Source organism: Haliotis rubra, unplaced genomic scaffold (assembly GCF_003918875.1).
Source record: "Haliotis rubra isolate DU_JTF1 unplaced genomic scaffold, ASM391887v1 Scf592, whole genome shotgun sequence".
Classification (NCBI taxonomy): domain Eukaryota; kingdom Metazoa; phylum Mollusca; class Gastropoda; order Lepetellida; family Haliotidae; genus Haliotis; species Haliotis rubra.
This window is the reverse complement of record NW_025767293.1, coordinates 487926-503923: the sequence shown is the minus strand read 5'-3', so window position 1 is coordinate 503923 and position 15998 is coordinate 487926. Positions and strand designations below refer to the sequence as shown.

General features: G+C 38.5%; 1 protein-coding gene across 2 annotated transcripts in view; it reads right to left on the bottom strand.

The window, feature by feature from the left end:
- The window catches only part of LOC124255085, a 21659-nt gene extending 5661 nt beyond the window's left edge, over positions 1 to 15998 (bottom strand). Inside the window, exons 1-9 of one of the 2 annotated variants that reach the window (XM_046688919.1) lie at positions 15964 to 15998; positions 12240 to 12289; positions 10516 to 10552; positions 9378 to 9449; positions 9099 to 9125; positions 6448 to 6543; positions 3781 to 3870; positions 2845 to 2919; positions 2277 to 2363 (exon numbers count right to left, since the gene is read on the bottom strand). In XM_046688919.1, coding sequence (XP_046544875.1) covers positions 2277 to 2363; positions 2845 to 2919; positions 3781 to 3870; positions 6448 to 6543; positions 9099 to 9125; positions 9378 to 9449; positions 10516 to 10552; positions 12240 to 12289; positions 15964 to 15982 — 553 coding nt within the window. In that variant the 5' untranslated portion in view covers positions 15983 to 15998. The remainder of the gene's footprint in view (positions 1 to 2276; positions 2364 to 2844; positions 2920 to 3780; positions 3871 to 6447; positions 6544 to 9098; positions 9126 to 9377; positions 9450 to 10515; positions 10553 to 12239; positions 12290 to 15963) is intronic. The other variant, XM_046688920.1, reaches the window with a different exon arrangement.

Here is a 15998-nt window from a genome sequence, read left to right as displayed (position 1 = left end):
CTGGTGTCTGCATAATCCACCAACGTAGGCTGTTACCAAATGTGAAGACATTGGGTACAACAGTTCATGAGATATCACTTTAACAAGAGTTTGAAAAGCGGTGAAAGTGTCGAGGTGACCTTGAAAATAAGGTCAAGGTCAACCAAATCGACTGGTGTCTGCGTAATCCCCCAATGTAGGCTGTCACCAAATTTGAAGACATTGGGTACAACAGTTCATGAGATATCGTGTTAACAAGAATCGGGACGTAACGTACGGACGCCGCTGAATACATAGTCCCCCGTTCCGCGGTAGGGGACAAAAATCCCAAACTATCAAATGGCATTAATTCACCACCACATCTATCTAAGTACAAATTTTGGAGAAAATTTTCTGCATTTAACACAATGGAGGAAATAAAGAATTATCCCAGACATACGTTGAGTCAGATTTATATTGAAAAATATTATGTAAAATGCCCATAGTAAACCGCTCTGGGTAAACTAAACCTTAATGTTCAGAGTAATCATGCTAAAAACTTGTAAAAGCTGTATACATCTTGATTCAAGGACACAAAATAGCCACAGTAATTGCTCAGGGTTTCAGATTGTCATCAGCCTTCGGTCATAGTCCGATAACATTTTCAAATGACCGACTACTTTCTTACTAATTAGGACACTCGGGCCGATAGATAATTTCTATGTTATTTTCACATATTGGACCTAATAAATTACGAACATTATCATTTAAAAATTCATCAAAAACTAACCACGAAATCTTGATCATGTTTCTGCGGCGTGTATGTATTTACGCATCCATTTTTATCACAATAAGCTGCCAAATGTACATGTAATGGATTGCGCGATTGGCTGCTATTTTAAGCATTGGACAATCAGAAATGGGGTTTCCCGACCCCACCCTGTTTCAACGAAATCATTAAATAAATTGAATAAACTAATGAATAAAATCAACAATAGCATTCATAAAAGTTGTCAAACGTACATATAAAATTACTATTTCCATCTTTTTGTGCGATCATGTAATGCAAGTCAAGTCACTGACAAGTGACATCTCGGCTTTCGTTTCGCCGCCTCAATCTTCACACTTGGACACGATGTTTAATGCGACACAGGTCATAACCTAGCACAATACGTCCAATAAGTTCCATAATTTACGTATAGATAGCGACTTTCGTCTAAATCTAAAAGTTTTCGTTTACGAGGACGGTATCCATTGCCGTAATATGGTTGGCTGCCTTATGTCACGTGTCTGATTTTGACCAATCACGACCCTTATAGCAGACTTTGGCGAAAAAGCGTCATTAGAAACCAATCTTTATCCAATAAAATCGCTTCTTACAACTGTGAAAATACTCTCAGCAAGGGTATAGTGATAGTGTTGTTGTTCAGAGCTTTCGAACGATACCCGCCATCAAACAATTCGCCTCGCATGTTATTCATACGAAGCTTTTTTCCGTTGTTGTGTCATGTTACCGAGCGGAAAGCCACTGATGTCGGGAAATAGGCGACCATACATATTATTTAAGAAATCTTTTTACAATAATTTTCTGATTACGTAAAAATGAAAATATAAAAGAAAAAGGCACAGGGATGTTATGACATGTCACAAATGGAAAAAAAATCGCCATAGTTTTTGCCTCTTTTGTGATAATATCTGGACGTTATAAATGCTTGCATTTTCATTAAAAAATCAATTTATTTAAGTTGTAGTTGTATTATTTGAAAAATATAAGAAAAATAAATTTCATATTTATCAACAGTGGGATTACATCTTTTAATTTTGCTGTATATATAGAATCCAAGTTGCAACATTAAATGTCATTAACAATTTAGTTATATGATGGCATTGGGATTTAAAAAATGTGAAAAAGAGCTTTAGGTCAATGGCCTATCGCCAGACACCCACTCAGGACATTTGTCCTACTGATTTTTATAGGCTTCAAAATCACTGTTGCTTGGTGTTTGTGAAACAGAAATTCTAGTTGTCACCCAATGATGATCGGCACTCATATTTTAGTTCAACTTACCTACAATTCACGTGTTGTTTTTTCGCAAAGATGAAAACTCAATGATTACTGACTATAGGACCCAAATTATACTGACTACTGACCAACCAATCAGGAACTTCTCATCAAGATGATAGTCCTTGTCACACAACTGTTCTTCTGGCTCTAACATTTACATTTCACCAAGACTTTGGCTGGGATGAATAACTTTCACTTGTCGCCTCCTCTCACAATAACAAGGCTTCTAGTGTCTAGAGCTTGATAAACTCACCTTTACTGTCTTGGGGCTGTCGAGGATCAGGTAGCGTAGCAGGCTTGAGTATTGATGACTGAACAGCAGGTTGTGGTGAGGTTCGTCCTGAAAAAGGTTGTGATGAAAAATGTATTCTTAATTGTCTCACCCAGCCTGAGGGGCAGTGGAGTAGCCTAGAAGCTACAGCATTCAACTGCCACGCTGAAGACCCGAGATTGATTCCCCACATAGGTACAATGCGTGAAGCCCCTTGTTGGTGGCCATGCCATGATATTGTGGTAAAATTGCTAACAGCGACATAAAACATTACTCACTCTCTCGCACAGCCTGAAAAAGTAAACCTTTCGAAAACAGTTGAGATCTTTCATTTAATCCCTAAGACTAGCAAATATACATGTGACACACTGTTTAATACCAAACAAGGGACACTGCCACAAGTTACTGTTGCATCTAGTATTCGCCTGATGTGCCTATCTATTAGTTTGCTATTACTCTTCCTAGCTTTAATCATGCCAACCAAAGATCTTTTTAGGCACATTAAAAGACTTTTAGTGCAAATCAAAGAATTGAACTACTTGACCCTGACCTTTACTCTTCAGTGTTTCCACTTGGTTCGTCAGGGCTGAAGGTCGCAGCTGGAACTTGCGGTTCTCCCCCGGGACTACAACAATCACTTGCTGTCATTACCTTGTTCCTCAACATATCCCCCAGTGGCTATTTTACATCATTACTGACATTGATGTGGGTTCCATTGTAAGACACAAGATCCTCCAACAATGGCAAGTGGCCTATGTATTTTTCATATCAATGTTTCCGTTCTCGGATACTGACTAGATATAACTAACCAGTAAGATCTTACTGGGACCAGTACATTTTAGGGCTGATGGTCCTGATGTCCGGTAGAAATTTCAAATGAAATATGTTTATGATATCAGGACATGTTAAGATAATACTTCACATGGGTCAAACGTCTGACATGTGCAAATTACCTAAACTGGCTGGTCGTAAACAGGCTCAGTGAAACAATATAATTCTAAGATCTATTATTACCGATGATGAGGCCGGTAATTCTAAGATCTATTATTACCGATGATGAGGCCGGTAATTCTAAGATCTATTATTACCGATGATGAGGCCGGTAAATTTAGCCTTGATCAGTATTTTCGTTTGCTACTGGGCAAACAGACACAGGTTGTGTAAGATAATTCACTGTGAAGAGTTGTGTCCCTTGGATCCTTGGCTCACTTCCTGGTTTGCCTCCATATGTATCTAGGATTGTCAGCACCATGCTTATGGACTTCACAAAAGTGGTAAAAGTCAACATCCATTAACCTCCAAGCTATCACCTATTGCCACGCACTGCTACATCACTTTGGACTTTTATGCCACATGAACTTTGCTGTGTAGCAAAGCAATGGAATTCCCCAATCAACCAATAGCTCTCAGAAGAGAGTTCCAAGGCAAAATTTAATACTAACGCTGATTGCCTAAATTGCCTTCAGGTAAAAACTAAATGACTTACCATCTACATCAGAATCATTATCACTTTGCGATGCGGACTTGTCGTGGGGCATGCATGGGTTGACCATGAATCGACTGGGTGCGATGAGACCTGAAAATGATGACATACATTTCTATATCCCTGTTACAATGAACACCATATCAAGAGGAACATGCAGTGAATCGTTGTCAGATTTAGCCTGACTACTTCACATGATGCACATGGTGTTTAGGTCCCAATTACTTGTTGAATAGTTCCTTTACTTCCCAAATCCTTCTTCCTTTCTAACAAGTCTGCAACCTATTACAGAAATGAAAAGATTGATGGTTATCAAATGTGCATAGAAACTCTTACATTCTTTCGCACGAAGGTCTCTTTTTCTATTTCACCTGACCCAAAAATTTATGAAACTTACAAACATCATTATTTAATTGTAGGTTTTTGACAAAAGGGTCAGGAGTCAGATTGACTGAGGCTATTGTACCTGAGCAGAACATAGAACCTGTATCTTGTATGAGAAGCTAACACTTTAACTCTACAGCAAACCTGTATCGTCCTGTACAAGTATAGACACATGGACACAGTTAATGTGCCATGGATATCCCGGGCTCCAGATAAATTTTGAGGATGTGGGTGTACTTACACCTTATTGCAAGTGGAGGTGTACTGAGAATTTTGAAGGAGTACTGACATATTTCTGTGTGAGCGAGCCGGTGATGTGGTTTGTTATTTATAATATTAAACAACTTTTCAGCTAGTAAACTTTATATATGTTAGATGTACAAAGGTATTTATGTGTGTACATGATACGCTTGAAGTCCTATATTATGTCGTACATCATTGAATTTTAGGCGTACATTACGCCTGTACGCCCCTTATTTGTAGCCCTGGATATCAATCTCTATTTGCACAATGGCAATGGTTAAGTTATCTGCTTCAGCATTAGATGCTGACTTTCAGCTGCTGAGATACTAGAGCAGATCCACTCTTTCTCACCACATTTGAATGATGACTAAATCTAAACAGCAACAGAAGCATATTCTATGCAAGCTGATCGGTTTGCATTTCATGTACAAAAAGAAACACACAGGCTAAAGCCCTGTTCACATGCACCTGTTTGCACATGTGTATATATACACACATGAGCAAACTTTACATACGATGTGTAAATGTGTCATGTGAACACATTTACACACATATGTAAATATACACTAGGAGCAAATTTACATGTGGTCAGGACCAGGTGCAAAAGTATATTTACACATGTGCAAATTTGCACTGCGAGTAAATTGTGTCATGTCATCTTCATTTAGGGGAAAAAATACATATTGCATAACCAAAACATCACATATGGTCTGAAAAACTTCATGAATGCATTTACAAACGGTGGACTTCCCTACACCAAACAAATTCCCCACAGTTCAACATTCTGAAGTTGAAGCCATCCAGTATATTGCGATTGCAACTTTCATTCGTACATCCCAAGTTTGGCAAACAGCTTGGTCACTAGCTTTTAAGTAATCCTGCAGTTGTGTGCAGATAAGATCAAAAACTCCTTTGTTCATTCGAACATTATCATACCAGTCTTTATTCATGTTGTTCCAGCACACAGACAGTCTTTCTTGTGACAGACCTATTGCAAGAGCAGTACATATCTAATACTGTGTTTGTCTTCTAAAGCACCAGTGATAAGAGAACATCTTTCTCTGTTGAAGTTCAGATAAAAAATTAGACAATTTAATGCATTTATTATTTGCACTTTCAAGTTTACTCACTCTTCATAAATTCCATGTGAATGCAAAGTAAATTTACTATTACACACGTATGTATATTTACACATGTGCAAATTTACTTACATGAGTAAAGTTTGTGCTTGTGAATGGGGCTTAAGAATGGAAAAAATAAGCAAGAACAGACAGACTCACTCACTCACTGTAGCTCCTACATGACCTAGTTCACTGTTTACATATAGGCACAACAGAATAGAAAGTTTGAGCTTCTTCCATGTTAAAATTATTCTTTGTACTCACTACAACATATAAGCTATTTCCATACAAATGCTGGAAAATCTTCAATGAAACTCGCAGGTATCATTGATCAATCTTCTTTAAAAAATGAAACACTCTACTTTTAATGTTCCATTATTTTGTGCAGAAAATAAAAATTAACTTCACATGTTTGGCATAAATGTGTACACAGATGACGGTACAGGAACAGGTAGTCCTCAGAATTCTCAAGGTATTCAGCCATATTGTGACGAGATAACTCGTGGTAGGCTGGATGAAAGCTAAATGCCTTTCACAGAACAAGGGTTATTTTTTAATTTTTTTATTCCAAAGCGCTTGTGTTTCATGTCAAAGTGAGTGTAAAATACAAAAATACACTATGTTACATCAAAATTATAACATTTAAAGTATGGATGTATTTTGTGTAAAGTTAGTGCCTAGTATTAGCTTCTGGAGATGACAAGAACTTCCACTAGACAATCAAACTACTCTGAATATTTAATAAATATTCTAAATCAGTGATTATGGCATTTGCTTCATGAGCCAGCGTAATTATTGAACCCTGTACAGGGGTAGGCAGGTCTCTACAGGAGCAACAATCAGCGCAAAACCACCTCTACAGCCAGCAGCAGCTTGGTAACAATGGCAGCCAAGGAAGGGGTAACAAAGGGAGACAACCAACCTGTACCTTCATGTGGGTGAGGGTGTGCTGACCCAGTAGATACGACATCAGATTTCAGGGTGGCACGTGGAGCAAATGGGTTGGTTGAGAAAGCACCTATACAAACATGAATATGATGTAACATATCTGAATCACACATCTGTAGGCTGGAAACAGCAACTCCAGTAAAACTGCAATCGCCAATAGCCCCTCTCAGCTAGTGCTATCACCCATTATCCCACACAGCTAGTGCTATCACAGGTTACCCTACACAGCTTGTGTTATCACCCATTACTCCAAACAGCTGGTGCTGTCAACCATTAGTCCACACAGCTAGTGCTATCACCCATTATTCCACACAGCTGGTGCTATCACCCATTACTCCACACAGCTAGTGCTATCACCCATTACTCCACCCATTGCTCAACACAGCTAGTGCTATCACCCATTACTCCACACAGCTAGTGCTATCACCCATTACTCCACACAGCTAGTGCTATCACCCATTACTCCACACAGCTAGTGCTACCATCCATTACTCCACACAGCTAGTGCTGTCACCCATTACTCCACACAGCTAGTGCTATCACCCATTACTCCACACAGCTAGTGCTATCACCCATTACTCCACACAGCTAGTGCTATCATCCATTACTCCACACAGCTAGTGCTATCACCCATTACTCCACACAGCTAGTGCTATCACCCATTACTCCACACAGCTAGTGCTATCACCCATTACTCCACACAGCTGATGCTGTCACCCATTACTCCACATGGCTAGTGCTATCACCCATTACTCCAAACAGCTAGTGCTGTCACCCATTACTCCACAGCTAGCTAGTGCTGTCACCCATCCACACACAGCTAGTGCTATCACCCATTACTCCACCACACACAGCTAGCTGGTGCCATTATCCACCCATTACTCCACACAGCTAGTGCTATCACCCATTACTCCACACAGCTAGTGCTATCACCCATTACTCCACACAGCTAGTGCTGTCACCCATTACTCCACACAGCTAGTGCTATCACCCATTACTCCACACAGCTAGTGCTATCACCCATTACTCCACACAGCTAGTGCTGTCACCCATTACTCCACACAGCTGGCTGCACCCATTACTCCACACAGCTATTACTCCACACATGGCTAGTGCTGGTGCTATCACCCATTACTCCACACAGCTAGTGCTATCACCCATTACTCCACAGCTAGTTACTTACTCACACAGCTAGTGCTATCACCCATTACTCCACACAGCTAGTGCTATCACCCATTACTCCACACAGCTGGTGCTGTTACCCATTACTCCACACAGCTAGTGCTATCACCCATTACTCCACACAGCTAGTGCTATCACCCATTACTCCACACAGCTAGTGCTATCACCCATTACTCCACACAGCTGTGCTGTCACCCATTACTCCACACAGCTAGTGCTATCACCCATTACTCCAAACAGCTAGCGCTATCACCCATTACTCCACACAGCTAGTGCTATCACCCATTACTCCATACAGCTGGTGCTGTTACCCATTACTCCACACAGCTAGTGCTATCACCCATTACTCCACACAGCTAGCTCTATCACCCATTACTCCACACAGCTAGCGCTATCACCCATTACTCCATACAGCTGGTGCTGTCACCCATTACTCCACACAGCTGGTGCCATCACCCATTACTACACACAGCTAGTGCTGTTCACCATTACACCACACAGCTATTGCCACCATCGAATCCCCCACACTGTTGCTACAAGCATTAATTACAAGAACCACACCTATGTGCTGCTCGCTATAAACGTTTCTGCTATTGACTTATTACTACAAAGAGCTACAGACTTTCCCATTTAAAAATCTTGTATATCCAGTGATTGAAATAGTGGTAAATATTTAAATGAAATATTTTCACAGTGCAATGGAGTGACACCAAAAATACAAACAATGCTCACCATGATTCATGTAATGGAAAATGCAATAAATTAATAACTGGGGGTTCCAGGGACCCCCATGTTTATGAGTCGGGGGAAAATCCTGTTGGTACAGTCAATCTCACAGCTTAACATGGCCATATTGAATTCTAGTGCCCATGACAGGAATTCCCATTTAGGATGATAACATAGCTTGTGGGTTTGTTCATGGGTCCAGGACTAATGAAGCTGAACTATTCTTGGAGTCATGATAGTGTTCAGGGAATCCATCTCTCAAGTTTACAGGTTTACATGATGTATGCTGATTTATTAACCAATAAATTGAAATATGACAACTGTTGTGATGTTTCAAGTCCAGATCATCAAAAGGGATGGGCACACTTTTTTTCACAAAGGCACACCTAAATTATCTGTTTTGTGCCCTATGGCACCGTTTGAAAAAAAATGCATTTCTATCCCTGATATCAATACAACTATATTTTGTTAATTATTTACATTTGTTGGCCTAACAGAGCACAAATTCATCCCTCAGTTGACATCAGTACCCGATTGACTGTTGATGTGGTTACCCTCTATGGTTCTGTGGACAATGTATTTTATGGCCACAATACTAACACATTACAATCTACCATGGCTAGGAGTTCCAACACTGTCATGGATGGGTGTAAAACTAAAACTTCAACGATTCATAAAAAACAATTAAACAGTAAACATTATTCTACTTTATCTTACCGGTATTCGCCCCTGATCCCCCAAATGCTGGAGAAGAAAAACATAAAATTACTTAGCATAACGGAAGGCATATTTGTTCAAAGTCACACACAAAATCGGGACCAATTTAACATGTTTAGCAAAATCATATTTGTAATGACAAAGGTTTATGATGTTAAAGTACCATTACAGATTGCATCAAAAAGTAAAACTGTTGAACAGTGTTCAAATGATAAACTACCTCACATACATTCAGTGAATATAAATGAAATAATTACAAGGTAATTAAAATATATGTACCTGAGAATCCAGGCCTAAATCCACCAAGCTTGGAAGGCTGAATCACAGATGCCCCATTCCTATGAGGAGGATCTGAAATTACATACATTTACACACAATTACGAGAATAACCAGCTTGCCTCCTGTTGAGATCCTGACAATAACAGTTCTTCAGCCACTGAGTATTACTCACATGTTATCATTTACATTGGGTACTGATGGTTTTGTTTTAATTACATTTAAAATCTAGTGATCAACAGCATGAGCATTGATCTACACAATTGGGATACGACACTTGTCATCACATCCCAATTGCGTAGATCAACACACACACTGTTGATCACTGGATTGCCTGGTCCAGACTTGATTATTTACAGACCACCACCACATAGCTGCAATATTGCGAAGTGGGGTGTTCAACAACATTTTAAAAAATACATTGTTACTCCATTTACATGCTTGGGACCAGTCCATATGAGTATTTTCAAACTAATGAGCCAACCTGTTTTAAAGAATTATGTTGAAAACTGTGTTTCAGGACCTCTAACCTGCATCTGTCACATATTGTATATGCTGGTAACAGCAGTGCATGTTTAAGCCATAATAAACCAGGTGTGATACTTTACTATACATCATTAACTTATCATTTTTCATGCGAATATGGTACACCAGGAACTAAATAATTAATGAGGTATGGTGATTTGTGCATGTTTTACACTGCATTCTATGCACATTCACAACTTATCTTGGGTTCTGGTACATCAAGTGTATTTTTAATTCAAATATTTGGTGTCAAGACCATCATTCTACATGGTTATCATGAATTTCTCTGTCTCCCTACCAAACTGACCAATTAATCCATGTACTCCAAGCATGGGCTCATTGAAACCAATTCAAAATAGAAAAGGCACAAGGCATATATTATTGTATTTGGACATGCTCCACACTGATAAAGAAAACAAAAGCAACACCACTATACCTTTCATAAAATTATTATCTGAGGGTAGAATACCCACTATGGCTTTATGCTGCAATATCCTAGCAACATCATGAAAAGAGATTTGGTTCAACATATTGGGAAATCAAACCTAGATGTTCAGCCCGTGATAAGCTGTGCTTTCACTACTGAGCTACCCTAGCCTTCTGTAAGGTAACTAACCTGCTGCTCCTGCTGGGCCCTCTGTTGATGTTGATACCTGTAAACAATCATAAAATAAAAGGGGGATTAAGTCAGGCAGTCTTACTTACATTGATCACATTAATTAATTGTGACTAGAACTTAGACATCCTTGCTTTCTGATATTCCCAACCCAAGTATTTTATTAGACATACCATTTACCAGTAACATTTTTCAAGTTACTGGTGAGTGGTGACATTTTATGAAAGAATTACTAACATTAGTAATAATCGTTATGAACATAATTCAGAAGCAGCCCATGATTAAAGATGTAACTTTTGTGTATTGTGTGTGTACATAAAGGTTTTATGAAATCACAATAGTATATGTACCGGTAATATATTATCAATGAGACAGTTTCGTGTCGTTAATCGTTAATATTTTTCCTATCAATGATATTTCCGATTATCATTCTTTTAAGCCTACTTAGCAGTAGGGATGAAGCCATAATTTGTTGGCTGCACCATGAGCTTGCAAACAATGACACAAGAAACAATACATTGTTTCTGTATCAATACAAGACGATACCCTTGCTAAAATAAATTATTCATTTAATGATCCCTAGCATTTTAATCTGTCAAATATTGCAAAATTGCAACTGACATTTTAAATTCACAACTAAAAATACCCTTTGAACATGAGGACAAAACCCAGTTTTTCCTTTTGAATTTGAGACTGCACTAAAATATTTATATTCAAGAAGTTCTACACAATCTATCATAAATATGCATAACACAATATGTATCATAACCTATGTATCGTCACACATATTGTATCATGGCCTAGTTTTACCATATATCACCACACTATTCGTGGAACAAGTTATCAACTTTATAACAGGAGTCATTCATGGCAGACATGGTCAATATGCTTCAAGATAGAAATTCAAAAAATGCATAAGAGAAAGGAATCATTCTGGACTGCATCATTGCACCATATGTGCATTGAAAACGTCATCAGTGGCTCATATTAATCCTACATGGCCCAATCTTGATCATTTACTGTCAGTCAATTACATCACAGTCTGCAAATAATGAAGATTGTGTGAAATGGGGCTTACTATTGTGGTATGAGTAGAATATATATGTACAAGTAGTGAGTGAGTGAGTTGAGTTTTATGCCGCATTCAGCAATATTCCAGGTATATTGCGGCAGTGGTCTGTAAATAATCGAGTCTGGACCAGACAATCCAGTGATCAACAGCATGAGCATCGATCTACGCAATTAGGATATGATGACATGTCATGTGATGTGTCAACCAAGTCAGCGAGCCTGACCACCCGATCCCATTAGTTGCCTCTTACGATAAGCATGGGTTACTGAAGATCAATATTCTAACCCGGACCTTTATACAGGTAGTACAAGTAGTAGCAGTGCATACACGTGTGTGTGTATACATGGACATATGCCTGTTTCACAGAGCAAGCCCACTGTGATACCATGTCAGAGTTAAATAGGGAAACACTACTCAATACAGTACACTGACTTCAAACCAACCAGTCCTTGTTTTATGTACTTAATGCTGAGACTAGCCAGGCTGGGTAACAAGGAGGACCAGCATCTTTTGGTATGACACATAAAAGGTTGGAAACCACTCTTTAGGTACAATCGTCATCCAATATAGGTCCTCTAAATAATCAAGCTGGGACAATCTTTAACATGTGTCATACACAAAGGTTATTAGTGAATGAAATCATTTTACTCACCCTCTCAGTACTCTCTGTATTGTTTTCACTATCTTCACTTTTAGTTGAATCTGAAAATATCATTCATATCAATGGTTGAATCAAACCTACTTCTTGTGTTTCATCACAAATGCAAGACAACACTACATTCTGACTGAATGTATTCATAAAAAACAGATACTAGATAATGTTGTGAAAAATATGTGTTATACTAGCTGAACGAAGTCTGTGCATATCGCAATTTCACAGGCTGCAATGTTGCCTACAGTTATCCATAAAACGTGTCATGTACTGACGTTACCTGCAGTCCTCAGTTTCATTATGATCTAATGTTAGACATGTTGAATGGTAGAATAAAATGGAAAATTTTGAATGATAAACTTACAGACCTACACCATGACATATCCCTGAAATTGTCATATATTCAAACTTCTGTTTGTTCGGTGTTTACTGCCACACTATGATAAAAACATTTACTAGACTATTCTCGATCTTGAGTTACTTCGCCATTCATCATTCTCATTTGGAGACAAAGCAATATTCCACCTACATGAAAGTGGTCTGTAAACAAATGAATCTGAACCAGACAAACCAGTGGCTGACATGAGCATCCATCCACACAAGCTTGACCATCTCTTGAAACTGTTACCACTGAACCAGTTCTAACCCACAATCCCAACAACAGCACCTATTCTGCAGTGTGAGATACAACAGCACACCCGAATACTACTGATATATTGTGCCCAAAGCACAGCACTAGAAAAATAGCATGTTCAGTCAACTAGTCCTTATGACATCTAGCCAAATTTTAAAAATAAGAAAAGAAATGGTTGTTTTCCTAATTTAGACTTCTGTATTTCACATCTACAAACAACAGAATTGCCTCTAGTGTAAACAACTATGTGTAATGTGTATGTGTAATGAACACCATTACCATATCCTGATAATTGTTTTCACTTGGAAAATAATGAAGCAGCTGTGACTGCATTATCATCACAGTGTGTGCCCAAACCATGGAGTTGTACTTTGGCATTACTGTCAGGAGTGTTGGGAATTGGTTAAAACCTCATAAGTGATGGTTGTTTCATTGCAACAGAGCAACCATCGAAAATAATTGGTTAGCTTCATTTATTAAATTTTGCTGGTTATGTTTCTTAATGCACAAAAAAATATAGTAAAAACATGTAGTTCTTCCGCATTTTATTTTCAAATTGCACAAAATGCATTTGCAAATTTCACATCTTTAAAGTATGACTAGTATGTTAGGAACATAAATTTCCTAGTCTTTAAGATAAATTCAATCATGACTTGGAACAAGCTTGTAGTGCTTATGAAATGTAACAGACAAAACCAACCTTGTGAAAAATATTGTTAATGCAAACAAGTGTTCCAAAATTGTTTGCGTTCAATTATGAGAAAACATGATTGATTGCTCAATTAGTCAATCTTCGATTATTTCCATTAATTAGACCACCATTAACTGTCAGTAGACAAGTCTCAGTATATGGACTAATACAAGCTGACCATAAGAAATTCTAGTGGGAGGAATTTATCTATACCTGCTTAGAGGCCAACATTGAGCTAAGTCAGGAGCAAAAGTCAGTTTCAATTGTAATCTAAGTTTTTGCCAATATCTACATGACAATCGTAATCACATACAACTATAAACTCAATATAAACTAATGACAATCGCAGCATTAAGATCACAGTGTGTAATGGGGTCACAGCTTGCTTCAAGAGTCATGGTATCAGCATCAATGAAGCTGTTACAATCCGTTTTTGGAATATGATGGACATGCTTAGAAATCACTCATTTCTGTTAATTAAGAAAACATCATAAGCTGGTGATAATGCATGAATACACAATGCCTGCTACAGCTTCCAGCCATGAGAATCATTCCATTTTACCCTTATTGGAGGAGTATATGATTCAGGCTACCAGTTGTCAAGCTATCATTTCATGGACTGACTGACTGACTGAGTTTGGTTTTACGCCGCTTTAAGCAATATTCCAGCAACATCACGGCGGGGGACACCAGAAATGGGCTTCACATATTGTACCCATGTGGGGATTCGAACCCGAGTCTTCGGCGTGACGAGCCAACGCTTTAACCATTAGGCTACCTCACCGCCCCTATCATTTCATGGAAGGTCGAGAGGTGGCTGTGCTGGTGATTAGGTTTGGTATTCATCCGAATATAATACAAAAACTACAAGAATTATTATGATACAAAGAAAGCATAATTACAATTGTAACATATGTTACAGTGATAGTGCAAAGTTGCTGAAGGAAACCGGTGAATTCTTGAATACACATAAATAATTCATAAAGTGAGTGAGCTTAGTTTTACACCGCTTTTAGCAATATTCCAGCAATGTCACGGCAGGGGACACCAGAAATGGGCTTCACACATTGTACCCATATGGGGAATCGAACCCGGTTCTTCCGCCTGAGGGGCAGTTGGGTAGCCTAGTGGTTCAAGCGTTGGCTCGTCACGCCGAAGACCCGGGTTCAATTCTCCACATGGGCACAATGTGTGAAGCCCATTGTACCCCGCCGTGATATTGCTGGAATATTGCTAAAAGCGGCGTAAAACTAAACTCAGTCTTCCGCCTGACGAGCGGACGCTATAACCACTAGGCTACCCCACCGCCCCAAATTCATAAAGTAATCCCATTAACAATCTCAGTGAAAAGATAGGGTACAAACTTATTTCATTTCCTTCTGATGGTGAAATGAGATTCACTGAAACAAAAGGTTGCTCAGAAGTATTTTTCAAGTATGAAACATCGTTATCAGAGTGTCCTGTGGCCACTTTGTCCTATCTGATCGTTTGTTGGCAAGTATAAACTACAGCAATTTCACATAATAATGTTGCAACCACAACATTACTGTAGATAACATACATTTGTAAAATGGAGGTGAAGTTCTGAGTAAAATAACATGGCAGATGCATGAAACTGCTTCCAGTTTTGTGTTTTAAATGGAAATCATACTCTTTATTCACATATAAGGAAATATAGAATGCATATTTCTGCCACAAAGTACATCCCCATTAGGTCACATTAACAAAACTGTTTATCACGAAGTAACTAAAGAAAGAAGAAATTCACCAAGTCATGTGCACAACTGATATGTCTATGATTAGGAAATAGAAGATTTTATATAGGAATCTGCCTGAAAAACTAGTTCAATTTGTAGTGACATGGCCAAAGGCGTATTCGGGTATGTATTTTGTTTGGCATCTTGATTACAAGTACATATGAAAAGAAAACATTACTGGTGCCTTCATAGTGAAATATTGAGATTGGAGAATCGATTGCTGAGGTACGATCACATTCCCAAACCGCTTTATTTTAGATTCCATGCATTGTCAGATAGGCAACATCTTCCAACATCAATATTTGCACAGATACTACACTGACAATCCGTCCAATCTATCCCCTCCTAATGTATTCAGTTTGACATTAACTGGTGGCAAAATTACAGTTATTTACCGTTACGATTCGACCGAGATAGTCCTCTTTTTTGACAACCAAAATCTTGATCAAGTTGGATGCACGAGATTTTTGAGTGAGCACTTGTTTCAGTATCGAAAGCTCTATTTGTGATTGCGAAGATATGTTTTGCAGTTATACATAGTTTCTTGGAATTTCCTTATTACAATATTAATCTGTAACATGCATGCCTTGATTTTATTGTTGTTATCATCTGATTTCTCAACTTTTTTCCCGGCAAACCTACCTGCAACCGAGTCCGCCATCTTGCCTGTTGTGTTT